Source organism: Oncorhynchus masou, chromosome 15, assembly GCF_036934945.1.
Source record: "Oncorhynchus masou masou isolate Uvic2021 chromosome 15, UVic_Omas_1.1, whole genome shotgun sequence".
Lineage (NCBI taxonomy): Eukaryota > Metazoa > Chordata > Actinopteri > Salmoniformes > Salmonidae > Oncorhynchus > Oncorhynchus masou.
Window position 1 is genome coordinate 59,268,534 of NC_088226.1, and position 16,781 is coordinate 59,285,314.

Here is a 16,781-nt window from a genome sequence, read left to right on the forward strand (position 1 = left end):
ATGACAATGACCCCAAACATACTTCCAAAGTTGTGGCAAAACGGCTTAAGGACAACAAAGTCAAGGTATTGGAGTGGCCATCACAAAGCCCTGACCTCAATCCTATAGAAAATTTGTGGGCGGAACTGAAAATGCGTGTGCAACCGAGGCCAACAAACCTGACTCAATTACACCAGCTCTGTCAGGAGAAATGGGCCAAAATTCACCCAATTTATTGTGGGAAGCTTGTGGAAGGCTACCCAAAATGTTTGACCCAAGTTAAACAATTTAAAGGCAATGCTACCAAATACTGATTGAGTGTATGTAAACTTCTAACCCACTGGGAATGTGATGAAATAAATAAAAGCTGAAATAAATCATTCTCTCCAGTATTATTCTCACATTTCATATTCTTAAAATAAAGTGGTGATCCTAACTGGGAATTTTTAAGAGGATTACATATCAGGAATTGGGAAAAAACTGAGTTAAAATATATTGGCTAAGGTCAATGTAAACTTCCGACTTCAACTGTAAGTATTCAGACACTTTACTCAGCACTTATACCAAAGAAGACCTGAGGCTGTGACACTACAAACTTTGCACACCTGTATTTGGGGAGTTTCTCCCATTCTTCTCTGTGGATCCTCTCAAGCTCTGTCAGGTTGGATGGGGAGCGTCGCTGCACAGCTATTTTCAGGTCTCGCCAAAGATATTAGATCGGGTTCAAGTCCGGGCTCTGGCTATGCCACTCAAGGACATTCAGAGACTTGTTCCGAAGCCACTCCTGCATTGTCTTGGCTGTGTGCTTAGGGTCATTGTCCTGTTGGAAAGTGAACCTTCGCCCCAGGCTGAGGTCTCAAGCGCTCTGGAGCAGGTTTCATCAAGGATCTCGCTGAACTTCGCTCCGTTCATCTTCCCTCAATCCTCAATAATCTCCCAGTCCCTGCAGCTGAAAAACATCCACATGCTACCACCAACACGCTTCACCTTAGGGATGGTGCCAGGTTTCCTCCAGACGTGACACTTAGCATTCAGGCCAAAGTTCAATCTTGGTTTCATCAGACCAGAGAATCTTGTCTCTCATGGTCTGAGAGTCCTTTAGGTGCCTTTAGGCAAACTCCAAGTGGGCTGTCATGTGCCTTTTACTGAGGAGTGGCTTCCATCTAGCCACTCTACCATAAAAGCCTTATTGGTGGAATTCTGCAGAGATGGTTGTCCTTCTGTAAGTTTCTCCCATCTCCACAGAGGAATTCTGGAGCTCTGTCAGTGACCATCGGGTTCTTGGTCACCTCCCTGACCAAGACCCTTCTCCCCCGATTTCTCAGTTTGGCCGAGCGGCCAGCTCGAGGAAGAGTCTTGGTGGTTCCTAACTTCTTCCATTTAAGAATGATGGAGGTCACTGTGTACTTGGGGACCTTCAATGCGGCAGACATTTTTTCGTACCCTTCCCCAGATCTGTGCCTCGACACAATCTCTACAGACAATTCCTTCGACCTCATTGCTTGGTTTTTGTTCTGACATGCATTGTCAATTGTGGGACCTTATATAGACAGGTGTGTGCCTTTCCAAATCATGTCCAATCAATTGAATTTACCACAGGTGGACTCCAATCAAGTTGTACAAACATCTCAAGGATGATCAATGGAAACAGGATGCACCTGATCCCAATTTTGAATCTCGTAGCAAAGGGTCTGAATACTTAAGTAAATAAGGTATTTCTGTTTTATTTTTTATAAATGTGAAACATTTTCTAGAAACCTGTTTTCACTTTGTCAGCATGGGGTATTGTGTTTAGATTGATAAGGAAATTGTTTAATTTAATCAATTTTAGAATAAGGCTGTAACGTAACAAAATGTATAAAAAGTCAAGTTAACTGTAACTGTCAAACATTTCAATGGTTCCAATGTTTCATAAAAGTGCAATGAACAGTCAGAGGAAAGAAAAATGTGCAGGTAAAGACACCTCACAATGAACATGTGTTATCAACATTTATTCTGTTATACAAAGGCAGATAAAATGTACAATCCCTAGAATATTAAAAAACACATGTTTCAGAAGGTTCATTTACAGTATATGAATGGGTCCACTTGAGCATAGCGCAACAATTTTCTTAATGCTTGTCAAAACATGGAAAACAAAATAAAAATGTATTTTCCCCTCAGAGTGGATATTGGCATCAAGCTCAGAAGTAATATTAATGGTAGGATTATTTCAGCTCTTAACTGATATACAAAGTAATTGATATTGCGGAAACTACTTTATAGGGCAATTCCATGGTAATGGAATTACGCAGAGATTCTGATTTTTTTTTCATTTAAAAATGTGTACCAAACCAAAACCATTGATTTCCTAAGTTTAACAAACCATACAACTATATACACACAATGACTACTTTTAACAATTTACACAGTAAATAAAATAAAAACACATTTACTGGAAAAACTGTGCAGATGCCAAGTTTGGTAACAGAATTACAGTATAAAACTCAGTTTTATTCTGTTACCACACTTTGGATCTGCACAGTTCTTTCTGTAAATGTGTTTTTGTAAAATCCCCTGTGGAAATTGTTAAAAGGTGGTCCTTGTGCATAGTTACCATGGAATTGCCCTTTAACAACTTCATAACAGATGTAATGTGGCAAATTTCAACATATTGACAAAAACATATTTTATCTAGAGATGGAGGACATAGTTTCAAATGTCTTTCTGTCATCCTATAACTAATGACCAGGGACTACTGTTGCTCAGAAATCCAGACTGCTCTCTGTTAGACAGTGGTGGCTGCTTCGGGTGATGTAATGTTCTTATGTTGAAGTTGTAATTCAGTCATATTTTATTCACCTAAGAGTGGAATATACAATGCCTTCAGAAAGTATTCATACCCCTTGACTTATACCACATTGTGTTGTGTTACAGCCTGAATTCAAATTTGATTAAATAAATAATTCTCACCTATCTACACACAATACCCTCTTACGACAAAGTGAAAACATGTTTTTAGAAAAACTTTTTTTTTTACTGAAAATGAAACACACCCATAACTAATTTACAAAAGTATTCACACCTCTTTGCTATGACATTCAAAATTGAGCTCAGGTGCATCCAATTTCCTTTGATCATCTTTGAGATGTCGCTACAACTTGATTGGAGTCCACCTGTGGCCAATTCAATTGTTTGGAGATGATTTAGAAACACACCTGTCTATATAAAGGTCCTACAGTTGACAGTACATGTCAGAGCAGAAACTATACCATGAAGTCCAAGGAATTGTCCGTAGAGCTCTACTGTAATGAGACATGTCTGGGGAAGGGTATAAAACAATTTATAGTGTGTTGAATGTTTGATTGAGCACAGTTGTCTCAATCATTGGGAAACTGAAAAAATATGGAACTACCCTGACTTTGGCTAGAGCTGGCTGTCCGACCAAACTGAGCAACCAGGCAAGAAGGACCTTGATCAGGCAGGAGACCAAGAACCCAATGACCACTCCGACAGAACTACAGAGTTCCTTGGCTGAGATAGGAGAACCTGCAAGAACGATAACAGTCTCTATGGCACCTCACCAACCTGGGCTTTATGGGAGAGTGACCAGATGGAAATGCAAGGGAATTCTGCCCTATGTTCATACAAGAGACCACGGGAAACTTCCTTGATCAGAGGTTAGTTTGTTTAATAAGGATTGCAAGCCGGATTGCAACCCGGAGTTTACACTTAGTCACTTGCAAGTAACACACTTAGTTCAAAAGATGGTGTTTTCCCTTTTTATCCCCAACTGAGGTTCACCTCACCCAGAGTGATGTCCCTTAACTTTAATACCATATAAGCTCATAATTAATAGTTGCAAATACAAAGATTTTTCTGCTAAGCGAAGTTCATTGTAATTTGCAGTTATTTTCCCAATCCTTCTTCCTCCTATTGCTATCATGTGCTAGCAGAAGTAAGACTGGAACACAGCCTCAACAGGAACTGAAAGTATAGTTTTAACAAACACTCATGACTTTTGTACAGTTGACCTCTTCATGCACTTAGTGTCTACCACTGATTCTTAATATCAAGCTAAAGCAAAACATGAATCATTGTACTGTTGTAATTACAGGTGTTCCTATAATGTACAGATGTTATAAAATTCCTTTCAGAAGCCACCCCTGGGGAAAAAGGCACCTGACAGCAAGCAGGGAGTTTGCAAAAAGGCACGTGAAAGACTGAGCATAAGGCAAAAGTTTCTGTGATCTGATGAGCCAAAAAGTTTACTCTTTAGCCTGAATGCAAAGTGCTATGTCTGGAGAAAACCTGACAGAGCTCATCACCCGTCTAACACCATCCCTACCGTGAAGCAAGGTGGCGGCAGCATCATGCTATGGGGATGCTTTTCAGCGGCAGGGACAGGGAGACTGGTAAGGATAGATGGAACAATGAATGGAGCCAAATACAGGCAAATCCTTGATGAGAACCTGTTTCAGAGTGCAAATGACCTTAGACTGGGGCAAAGATTTACTTTCTAACAGGACAATGACCCCAAGCATACAGCCAAAGTAATACTGGAATGGCTTCCGAACAGGAATATGAAAGTCCTTGAGTGGCCCAGCCAATGCCCAGACTTGAATCCCATTGAAAATCTGTGGAAAGACTTGCTGTTCACCGCTACTCCCCATCTAACTTAAGAGCTTGAGAAAATATGCAAGGAAGAATGGGAGAAAATCCCCATATCAAGATGTGCAAAGCAGATACATACAGACAAAGGTGCTTCTACAAAGTATTGACTCGGGTGTGAATACTTATGTAAATGAGATTTAATTCTAAAAAAAAAACATGTTTTCACTTTATCATTATGGGGCATTGTGTGTAGATGTGAGGGGATTTTTTTACATTTAAGTAATTGTAAACGCAGGCTATAACACAACAAAATGTTGAATAAGTCAAGGGGTGCCTCTCAATCTTCTGTCTCCAGACCTCTCCCCAAACAGCACACTGTCATGTTTTCTCCCTCTTGTGATTGTTCTTCATGTTACTTTATCAGAGTAATATCATTTAGAAAAATACTGCCAGTTCCACACATTTAAAGTGCTTCCTTGGTGTGTCTGTTATTTAATGTACCTGATTGGGAAGTACATTTCTACTATGACATCAGTATGGTCTCTCCCCTGAGTTCTCATGTGCACTTTCAGATTGGTGCCAGTGCTGAATCCTTTTGTCTTTTCTCTCCTGTGTGAATCTTCATGTGCACTGACAGATTACTGGCAATGCTGAATCCTTTGCCACAATCAGGGCAGCTATGTGGTTTCTCCCCTGTGTGGGTCCTCATGTGTATTTTTAGATGTCCACTCTGAGTGAATGATTTGCCACAATCAGGGCAGCAAAATGGCTTCTCCCCTGTGTGGATCCTAATGTGTCTATTCAGAGTGCTGCCAGTGCTGAATCCTTGGCCACAATAATGACAGCCATATGGTTTCTCTCTTGTGTGGCTCCTCATGTGTCTTTTTAGATTACTGTTTAAGGTGAAACCTTTACCACAAACATGACAACAAAACCTATCTGCAATGTGAGTTTGGAAGTGATCTTTCATACTTTCTGTAGACTGAAAACAACATTTTCCACACACACCACAAATACCTTCTTCATCCTTTGTATGAATTTGCACGTGTTTAATTAATGTACCCATGTGATGAAAAGACTTGCCACACACCTTACAACAACAAGGAGTAGCATGACTTTGACTGGGTGATTTCAGGAGGGACAACTGTGTAGATTTCCTACCCTTAGTTTTGATGTGGGACCTTTGTCCTTTTATCATCATTATTTTTGATTTGACTGACTTAAAACCTGAAGGAGGTTCTTTAGTCTCCATACCACTGACACTTTGCCTGTTTTCACTCTGAGCTGCAGAACAGTCTGGATTTACACTAAAGAAAGGCTGAGAGACACTGGTTGGTTCTGATTCCCTATAGTCCTCTCCATCAGGTTCTGTTTTGATATTTTCAGTTGTAGTACTGGGTAGAGTGTCTCTCTCTCTGTTTCCCTCCTTTTGGGCTTGATAGAGATGTGAGGGCTGAGTTGGGTCTTCATCACGATCACTTTTCACACAGACAGGATTGAATATGAATTCTATGGTATCTGCCTCAATCCCTTGAATCTGCTCTTCCCCCTGACGGCTCCGGAGGTCCTCCTGCTCTTCTTTAATCTGTATGGGCTCTGGGTCCTCCTGTCCCAGACGGGGGCTCCACTCCTGCTCACACTGCTGCTGCTCAGGGGGAACCTCCTCTTCAGAGAAAGAAAGAGTACGCTGCTGGAGGTCTGGAGGAAAGGAGAAAGGATAAAACAGAGAACTCAATAACATGTAGACCTACCTCCTGTCTGGTACGCCTGCAATAATTAACGTCTACTAATCTAAAATAAATTAACTTTAATCCTGAACTTTGTCACAAAAATAACTACCTTTGACATTCAATGTCTTAAAGAATGAAGGTTGAGCTAGACAAACTTAACGAGTTAGCCGGGGGTTCCCAAAGTGGGTCCGACACTGCAGAGTCCGCAACCAGATCTCAAAATATAAATACAATTGTCTTTTTTATGAATATCGCTAGCAACAACAGATTACATGAATATTGGAGAAGGGATCAGTGGAAAAAAGTTGAGGGTACAATACAAAACAATATCATACATCCACAATTTATGTTCTTAACCTTTAGATGCACAACATGGGCCTGGGTAGCCCAATAATAAACTAAAGGAGCCTAAAGTTACTCCTTATAGTCCAAGAACCTTATATGTTCTTCTTAGAGGCGAATTAGCTCAGGCCGCCAAAACAGCCAAATATTCCATCTAAATGTGAAAATACATTGTTGTTGTGACAATGACTGAAGAGAATTCTCTCGAGAGGTAATGCGGTCGGCATTTGATGGTGAGGCATTCCAGATAGGGAGAACAAACTAAATTCAGTTCTTTTACGTTAACCATAAACACACAATGAGTAGTTAATCATGAAACATACACCTCCACCTTTCTTTTTCTGTGCAATGTATGGAGACCCCCCCTGGCAGTAAGGATGTGGACAGTATATCCGGAGAGAGCCATGATTTCGTGAAACTCACTTCTGTCATCATGAAGTGCTTAGAGAGGCTAGTTAAGGATCATATCCCCTCCACCTTACCCGACACCCTGGACCCACTACAATTTGCATACCGTCCCAACAGATCCACGGACGACACAATCGCCACCACACTGCCCTATCCCATCTGGACAAGAGGAATACCTATGGTAGAATTCTGTTCAACGACTACAGCTCAGCCTTCAACACCATAGTGCCCTGGGTCTGAACCCCACCATGTGCAACTGGACTTCCTAAAGGGCCGATCCTAGGTGGTGTTAGGCAACAGCACCTCTGCTACGCTGATCCTCAACATGGGGGCCCCACAATGGTGCTTGCTCAGCCCCCTCCTGTACTCCCATGACTGCATCTCCAACTCAATCATCAAGCATGCAGATTACCAATAACGACAAGACAGCCAACATGGAGGAGGTGAGGGCCCTATTGGAGTGGTGCCAGGAAAATAACGTCTCCCTCAATGTCAACAAAATGAAGGAGCTGATCAGGGACTACAGGAGACAGCAGAGAGAGCACACCCCCATCCACATCGGCGGAGCTGCAAAAGTCAAAAGCTTCAAGTTCCACTGCATGCACATCACTGACAACCTGAAATGGTCCCTTCAAACAGACAGTGTGGCGAACAAGGTGCAACAGTGCCTCTTAAACATCAGAAGGCTTAAAGAAATTCAGCCGTGTGAACTTCTACAGATGCACCATTGAGAACATCCTGTCAGGCTGTATCACCCCTTGGTACAGCAACTGCACCATCCTCAACAGCAGGGCTCTCCAGTGGGTCGTGCGGTCAACCCAACGCAGCACACTGCCTGCCCTCCAGGACATCTACAACACCCAGTGTCACAGGAAGGTCAAGAAGATCATCAAGGACCTTACCCACCCGAGCCACGGCATGTTCACCCTGCTACCATCTAGAAGGAGCAGACAGTACGTACAGGTGCATCAAAGCTGGGACCAAGACATTGAAAAACAGCTTCTATCTTCAGGCCATCTGACTGTTAAATAGTCACTTCTAGCCAGCCTCCACCCAGTCACTGTTACTAGCCGGCTACCACCCGGTACTCTACCCTGCACCGTAGAGACTGCTGCCCTATGTACATAGCCATTTTAATAATCTGTGACCTCCTCCTTATAAGCTCTCATCGTCGTCGGTTCCTTACACCACAGATTATCCATTATATTGACCAGATCCTGTAATGGCCGCTCTAACAATTAAAAACAAATGTCTTCAAAAACGGAAGGCAGTCGGGAGAAGGCAAGAGCAGGTGGGACCATTCTAGCTAATGAGAGGGCAGATACACATATGAACAGGCACAACTGTTTCCAATACTTACCACAGTCACAAAGTCAAAATGGTTAAGCATAAGGTTAGCAGTATGGTTAAGGTAAGGTTTAAAATCACATTTTAAGAAGATACATTGTTGAAATAGGTGGGGTTTATGACTTTGTGGCTATGGTAACTGGTGATGACTAGGCACACCACTGACAGAGTTTTCTCTCAAAGTTGCTGGGATGTCGTGTCCTACTTATATCAGTACACTTGTAACAACCTAATCTTTACGAAACTTTTATTAGATTAAATAAGACATACATTTTTATGTGAATCATAGTCAACACTCTTATTGACCTCCATATAAAACTCCTCGCTTGGTGAGCCATTTTGGGCCCAGTTATCCCTCTCCCTTCGCCTCTTCCTCTCTGATTACATATAAGAGTCATTGGATGAAGGTGTCTTCTGTACAGGGGAGTTTTGTTAAGTGCCCTGGCGCTCGGTCTGAACATGAACATCTTTCATAACAGCAAGAAATAATTTTCAAAAAACAAAAAAGTTAAATTGATAAAGGTGTGTATGGGTTTAGGGTTGGTGTTCCCACACGGACATATCTCCATGCTACAGCACGTTTACAGATGAGCGTTTTGTGGAGGAAACGGTGGAGCATGTGTTAATATTTTGTGAACTGTATGAGATTGTGTGAAAGGGTTAGAGAGGCTGGACGGGGTTGGGGGTTGGGGTTTGGGGGGGGGGGGTGTTTAGGGCTCTATTTCACCTTTTAGAGGAACAGGGCTTGTTGATGAAGAACATTTTATGTAGGTAGGCCATGACTGTCCTTACACTCCAGTACAGTGGACGGTGGTGTATGCACATAAAAGAATGGATGCGATCCGCCAACCCAATCTCAAAGTAACAGAAGACAACTTCCTTCACAACAGCTCTGCACTGCTCCGTGAAGCGCAAGAAGTATGAATGCCCTGACTTTTGCCATGACACTGTAAATGCTGCACGGCCAATGCAGACGTCGGATTGACTATGCAGCACCTTTAAGAGTACATCTTGGGTTATAGCAAAGATTAAGATACATCTCTCCGCCCTAACAATGGGAGTTGTTGTCCACAAACCGGCACTGCGGCCTGTCTAGCTCCCGCTTATCCATTCTTTGGATTGGTGGATACTAGAGGTCGACCGATTATGATTTTTCAAAGCCAATACCAATAATTGGAGGACCAAAAAAAGCCAATACTGATTAATTGGCCGATGTGTATTGTGTATTGTGTATATATATATATATATATATATATATATATATTTCTAATAATGACAATTATAACAATACTGAATGAACACTTATTTTAACTTAATATAATACATGCTCAATTTGGTTTAAATAATGCAAATACACAGTGTTGGAGAAGAAAGTAAAAGTGCAATTATGTGCCATGTAAAAAAGCTAAACATTTAAGTTCCTTGCTCAGAACATTTGAAAGCTGGTGGTTCAATATTCCCAGCTCTTCAATATTCCCAGTTAAGAAGTTTTAGCTTGTCATTATAGGAATTATGACGCGTCGACTATTTCTCTATCTACCATTTCTATTTCATATATCTTTGACTATGGGATGTTCTAATAGGCACTTTAGTATTGCCAGCCTGATCTCAGGAGTTGATAGGCTTGAAGTCATAAACAGAGCTGTGATTTAAGCATTGCTAAGAGCTGCTGGCAAACGCAGTAAAGTTCTAATGAATGCTCACGAGCCTGCTGCTGCCTAGCACTGCTCAGTCAGACTGCTCTATCAAATATCAAATCATATACTTAATTATAATAAACACAGAAATACGAGCCTTTTTGGTCATTAATATGGTAAAATCCGGAAACTATTATTTCAAAAACAAAATGTTTATTCTTTCAGTGAAATACGGGACCATTCCGTATGTTATCCAACTGGTGGCAACCCTAAGTCTAAATATTGCTGTTACACTGCACAACCTTCAATGTTATGTCATAATTATGTACAATTCGGACAAATTAGTTTGCAACGAGCCAGGCGGCCCAAACTGTTGCATATACCGACTCTGCATGCAATGAACGCAAGAGAAGTAGTTAATATTGCCTGCTAACATTAATTTCTTTGTGTATTGATTTTAAGAAAGGCATTGATGTTTATGGTTAGGTACATTCGTGCATCGATTGTACTTTTGTTAAATCATCACCCATTTGGCGAAGTAGGCTGTGATTCGATGATAAATTAACAAGCACCGCATTGATTATATGCAACGCAGGACAAGATAGTTAACCTAGTAATATCATCAACCATGTGTAGTTAACTAGTGATTGTGTGAAGATTGATTTTTTTATAAGATAAGTTTAATGCTAACTAGCAACTTACCTTGGCTCCTTGCTGCACTCGCGTAACAGCAGTTTCCTCGTAGAATGCAACGTTATCGGCCATAATCGGCATCCAATAATGCAGATTACCGATTGTTATGAAAACTTGAAATTGGTCGACCTCTAGTGGATACATCTCATTACTGTAGTCCTGTTTTGAATATTCAATGAGGGTTGTTGACGTCAACCTCTTGTATTCAATGGAGAGATGCTATGCTACTAGCCTCAACTATGAATATGCAAAGCCATCTCGAGACAACTCCGGTAAAAAGTGTGTTTTTTCCCTAGTTGCTGGGATGTGATGTGTCCTACTTAAATCAGTAGACTCATAACAAATGAAGCATTATGAAACTTCATATAATCCTCAAGTAGCAAATAAGCCATACATTTTTTGTTGTTGACCAAATTCGACACTCTCTCATTGATCTCCATACAAAAAACTCCTTGCTTAGATAAAAAAGACCCGCATGTGAGAGTGGCAACCCTGCTCAGTGTTATTGGAAGAGAGTGCCATATGTTCAGCATCACATACATCTCAGGAGAAGAGGATAGAACAAAATTCTTAGAAAATCCTTGACATTTTATAAAGACATGTTGAACCCACCTGTAATGTGATTTATGAAAGATTCATTTTTAACATGTGAACAAACTCAAGCAGAGACGTCTGGTCAATATGATGTGAGGTTGCGTCAATTGTCGGATTCATGTGATTTCGGGTCAGTGAGAGACGAAATGATCAGAGACAGACTTGTGATTGGCTGTGTAAGAATATTCTGAAGATAAATACACAACGCAGAGGACGAGAGTCAATAGAGTACTAATGATAAATGGAAATAGTTTTTTTCTGTAATAGGGAATTATCAATGGAAATAGTTGGTTTTCAGTTCAACATCTGTTAGGAATGTCAGTCCTGAACTCATAGCTACGTGTTGCACTTTCTCATTGGTCCAACCTGAAATAGGATACTTGTTATTTGTCCATTGGCCCAGTTTTATTGCAAGGAATTCTAATTGGTTCTAAAACTACATCCTGGCCCTTTGTTCTGTGGAGAGAATCACAAGAGAGAATCACTGAGGACAGGGAAGCATGAACATCTACCTCCCAGCATGAACCTATTTTCCTCCCTTGGCAGTAAAGACAACAGAGTAAGAGCAAGTATGCTGCGCCAACCACAACCTACGCTGACGAAAGCCATAGACATAAGCAGAGCAATCGGACAGACGTAGATCCAATTAAAAAAAGATGAACACTGTCCCTAAACAGGCAGAATCTGTTAATTATGCCACTCAGAACAAATACAGAGACCATGTCGATAGAAAATGGAAACATAATTCATCGGACAGCGATCTAAGGCGGAAAAATACTAAAGAAGGGTGCATGTACTGTGGATCAACACACGCAAGAGCCAAAAGCCCAGCATATGGGGTTATATGAAATTCTGTGGAAAAAAAATAACTATTTTGCTTAAGTGTGCAGACAAAGACAAAGTAAGCATGTCAATCTGCTAGAACAGGATACATGCAGTGATCATAATGATGATGAAGAAGCGGACACGCTATACATGACAGATGTTATTTCTGTTCAAAGTGGCAAAGATAAATGGTTTACAAACTTAAAGCGTATCCTACTATCATGTGATAACTGTGATTATGATCCAAGCAGCACTATCAAATGCCAGTTAGACAGTGGCTCAACTGTCAATATACTCAGCTACAGAGACTTTATGCAAGTAATGTAGGATGGAGATGCAAAGTCACAACCAAGCAAGGCAAGGCTAAGGCTGTACGGTGGCTCGGTTATTACACCAGTAGGGGAGTGTGAACTACAAGCCAATCATGATGGGGAAACGTGCTAAAGTGGTGAAAACCTTGCAAAAGCCTCTCATTCAGCAGAAACTTGTGAAAAGCATAAGTTGCTACAGCTCAACCACCAACATGTCATTCATCATGTCAGCACTAAAGAAAAACAAAAGGTTCCATCAGACTTGAACACCTCAGAGGCAATACTGAAACAGTTTGATGAGGTTTTTGAAGGGATGGGGGCTCTGCCAGGTGAGCTCCACCTTGTGGTGGATGAACCTGTTCGACCAGTTCAACAGCTTCCCCGTCGAATCCCCATTCCACTGAAGAAAACGATACTAAAGGCTGTTGATTCAATGGAGGAACAGGGTGTCATTACGAAGGCCACAAAACCTACTATGTGGATAAGCAACATGGTTGTGGTGGGAAAGCCTGGCAAAATAAGAGTCTGCCTCGATCCAAGTGCTCTGAACAAAGCTTTATGTAGGGCACATTACCAAATGCCATTGAAGAGATACTGCCAAGCCTGGCAGAAGCCAAAAAGGTACGTTTGGATGAATAGAGCAGTTACCTCACCACATGGTAGATACCGGTGGACAAGGTTACCTTTTGGAGTGAAACCAGCTGCTGAGGAATATCAGTGAAGGCAACATGATGCACATCCTGGTATACGGCTGTGGTGCTACAATGGAAGAAGCAGTGCAGGACCATGACCACAACCTGACTCAGCTCCTACAAAGAACAAGGGAGATGAATCTAAAGCTGAATAAAGACAAAGTTAAGCTCAGGCTCACAAGTATTACATACATGGGACATATTTTGACAGCTGAAGGCCTGAAGCCAGACCCCAAGAAGGTGGAGGCAGCAAATGCCACCACCTACTGATGCAAAATGTGATGCAAGTGACAAACGCCTAGGGGCAGCGCTCCTGCAGAAGGGGCAGGACATTGCATTTACTTCAAGGACATTGATACCCACGGAGCAAGGATATGCCCAAATTGAAAACAAGTGCCAAGCCATAGTGTTTGCCTGTGACCATTTTGATCAATACCTTCAAAGTAGACACTCTATCACAGTGCGCACTGATCACAGGTTATCTTCAAAAAACATATTCTGTCTGCCCCGAAGCGACGTTAAAGGATGATGCTAAAGCTTCAGCATGATCAACTACTGGTAGTATACAAGAAAGGAACAGCGCTTCACATTGCAGATTTCTTGTCTTGAGCAGCACTACCAACAACTAGACACCCACAATATCGGACAAATGAGACAGTATATGCTGTACAGGCAGAGTTTGAAGATGTGAACCATGCTACTGATCAAAACATCTCCCAGGAGACACAGGATACTATTAAAACTCATTCAGCAGAGGACAAGACTTCTCGAATGTTTCAGTCTTTTATCCCAAGAGGCTGTCCCGGACACAAGAAAGAGTAAGCCCATCCTGGTGATGGACTACTGGACATACAGAGCCGAACTCACAATGCAGGAAGAGGTCGTCTACAAAGGCAACAGGGTGGTAGTGCCAGAAACTCTACGCCCAATGATTCTCACTCATATCCATGCAGGGCACTCAGGGGTCGAAGCCAGTCTCAGGAAAGAGAGACTCAGTATGAAAAGAAATTCAACATTTTATGGCTGTGTGCAGAATATGTAATGCTAATCTACCTAAACAGCAAACAGAAATGCTGCAGCCACATGACATACCAACACGTCCTTGGTTTAAAGTGGGAATGGATCTGTTCACAGTAAATAATGTTCCTTTTCTGATTATAGTGGACTACTATTCAGATTTTTGGGAGGTGAAGAAAGTGATGGACACAACAGCCGCTTGCATCATCGACTGTTGTAAGCAGCAGTTTAGCATATATGGCATACCTGACAGTAGTGTATTTACGGATAATGGGCCACAGTTTGAATCAAGACTTTGCAGAAGCGGTCGGTTATTATATCTGTCTGCTTTGTGTTATGGATAGGCTTAGTCCCAGCATTCTGTTATGGTTGGTCACAAGGTTTGTGAGCTATGAAGTTTTTCCCAGATTCCCAGTTCCATCATGTGACCTCTTCACCATACCACAGTCAAAGTAATGGTAAGGCGGAGTCAACAGTGAAAATAGCAGTGAAAACTCTCATCACAAAGGCAATGCAGGAAGGCACAGATGTGTGGCAAGCCATTTTTGCGTGGAGAAATACTCCCACAGAGGGCTTCGGCAGCAGTCCTGTACAGAACTTCATGTCTTGACGCACACGCTCTCTGTTGCTAACAACTCCCAAGCTCCTCGCACCAAAAGTCATTGGGGATGTTCAGGCACACAAACGTGCATGTCAGGACAAGTCAAAACATTACTATGACCAGCACACAAAAAAAATCTGCCTGTAATAAAACAAGGCCAGGCTGTCAGTGCTCCTGTCACCTCATGCCAGGGATGCCACATGGAGTCTTCGATATGCATAGGGCACATCAGCGCAAGGTCATATGAAGTGGAAGTTAAGGGCCGAAAGTATTGAAGAAACCATAAGGACATGCGCCCAGTTCAGGAGAGCATAGGGCACAGGAGGGCCACTTGGAAGACTGTGAATATCCTCTGGATGGTGTGGGCAGGACACATAATGAGGAGACGGGGAAGACCCCACCAGGGCAGTTCTCTGCCGACTGTGCCTTCACAATTTCAGAAGGCTGTGGAAGAGCCAGGAGAGGACCCCAGAGGTGCCCAACGTCCCAGAGGTGCCCAATATGGTACCAGTGCGACACACTAGGACAGGGGCTAACGTAAGACCGCCCCTGCGGTATGGGGACGGTATGATGTCCCTTAAAAGATGGACATTTAAATAAAAAAAACTTATATAAACATTTATGAAAAAGAGTGTTGATAATATAAATAGGTATTTTCACTGTGGTATTAAAATGGTATGAAGTGCCCGAGCTAATTATATATGAAAAGGAAGATGTTAAGATAATGGACGAAATGCCAACCCAGAGATGGCGCTAGTGGGGCCCCTATCTAGGATATATAAAACAGCTACATTATGAGTGTCTGATTAGGATGTTGTGACCTGTAACGTGTTATACCTGTAACGTGTTATACCTGAGCAAAGGATTATGCTTGACCTTTACCAAACTTCCCGACGTGAGTTAAACACATACAAACAGTGGGCGAAACAACGAAAAAACGCCACCTGCTGGAGGTAGACAGATTTTACACCGAGTTGGGCCTCTCTCTTCCTCTTTGTGCTATAGTTAGCCTACCTGCTCTGGGCATGTTAATCTCAGGTTGAAGAACAATGTCGAGCAGCCTCTGTAGACGGACAACTTCCTCCTGATACTCTGCTACCGTTTTTTCAACGACCCCGAATATCTCCTCAGCAGCAGCTGTTAATCTCTCGTTGAGAAAAACCCTCAACAACCGTATTTGAGACATGTTTAGACAATTCAAGTTGATAAGCTAGCTGTGTTGCTTTAGATATCCATACCGTTACTAAACAGGCAAGAATAACTATGTACTTCCGAGTTACGAATCGTTGGAATCCTTCAAAATAAGAGTACCATCCTATATACGTTGTAAATTAATAATTAGGGCGAGAATTATGGAGAATGTTCACAATTATCGATCTGTTTTATACTAGTTAGCACACCAAATAATTAAAAGTATTTCCATAAGAAACTATGTGATTTTACCCATTTCATATGTATATACTGTATTCTAGTCAAGCCCATCCTATTCGACTATTGCTGAACATACTGTACACTATTTTATCCTATGTATTCTTTAGATATACTACATATTCAATCCACATACTCTCCATAATCTTTATACATCCCATCACATATATATATATACATATTTATACTCCGGACTCCGACAATGCTCATCCTAATATTTCTTAATTCCATTCTTTTACTTTTAGATTTGTGAGTATTGTTAGATATTACTGCACTGTTGGAGCTAGGAACACAAGCATTTTCACTACATCTGCAATAACATCTGCTTAATATGTGTATGTGACCAATACAATTTTCTTCTTATTTTTCAAACCTAAATCGACAATGTTTTTTGTTTGTGTATGTATCATTTATTGCACTGTACACTGTACATCATTCCTGTACGTTGGGTCACAGTAAAAGGGGGGTCCATTCTACTCAGAAGTACTTGCAGTTTCCAAAACCACAGCGTTTACACTCAGAGGATACACATTTCGCGACACATCGTACAGAAAATTGTGCATGGTGCAATATGTATGGCCAAT

General features: G+C 41.6%; 1 protein-coding gene across 1 annotated transcript; it reads right to left on the reverse strand.

Annotated features, from left to right (window-relative positions):
• Positions 1–1,955: 1,955 nt before the first annotated feature.
• LOC135556558 (zinc finger protein 35-like) lies at positions 1,956–16,032 on the reverse strand. The gene is made up of 2 exons (XM_064989859.1): positions 15,784–16,032; positions 1,956–6,270 (listed from the first exon to the last, which is right to left on the reverse strand). The coding sequence occupies exons 1-2, from the start codon at positions 15,953–15,955 to the stop codon at positions 5,141–5,143; spliced, it is 1,302 nt and encodes a 433-aa protein (XP_064845931.1). The 5' UTR covers positions 15,956–16,032; the 3' UTR covers positions 1,956–5,140.
• Between the last annotated feature and the right edge of the window lie 749 nt (positions 16,033–16,781).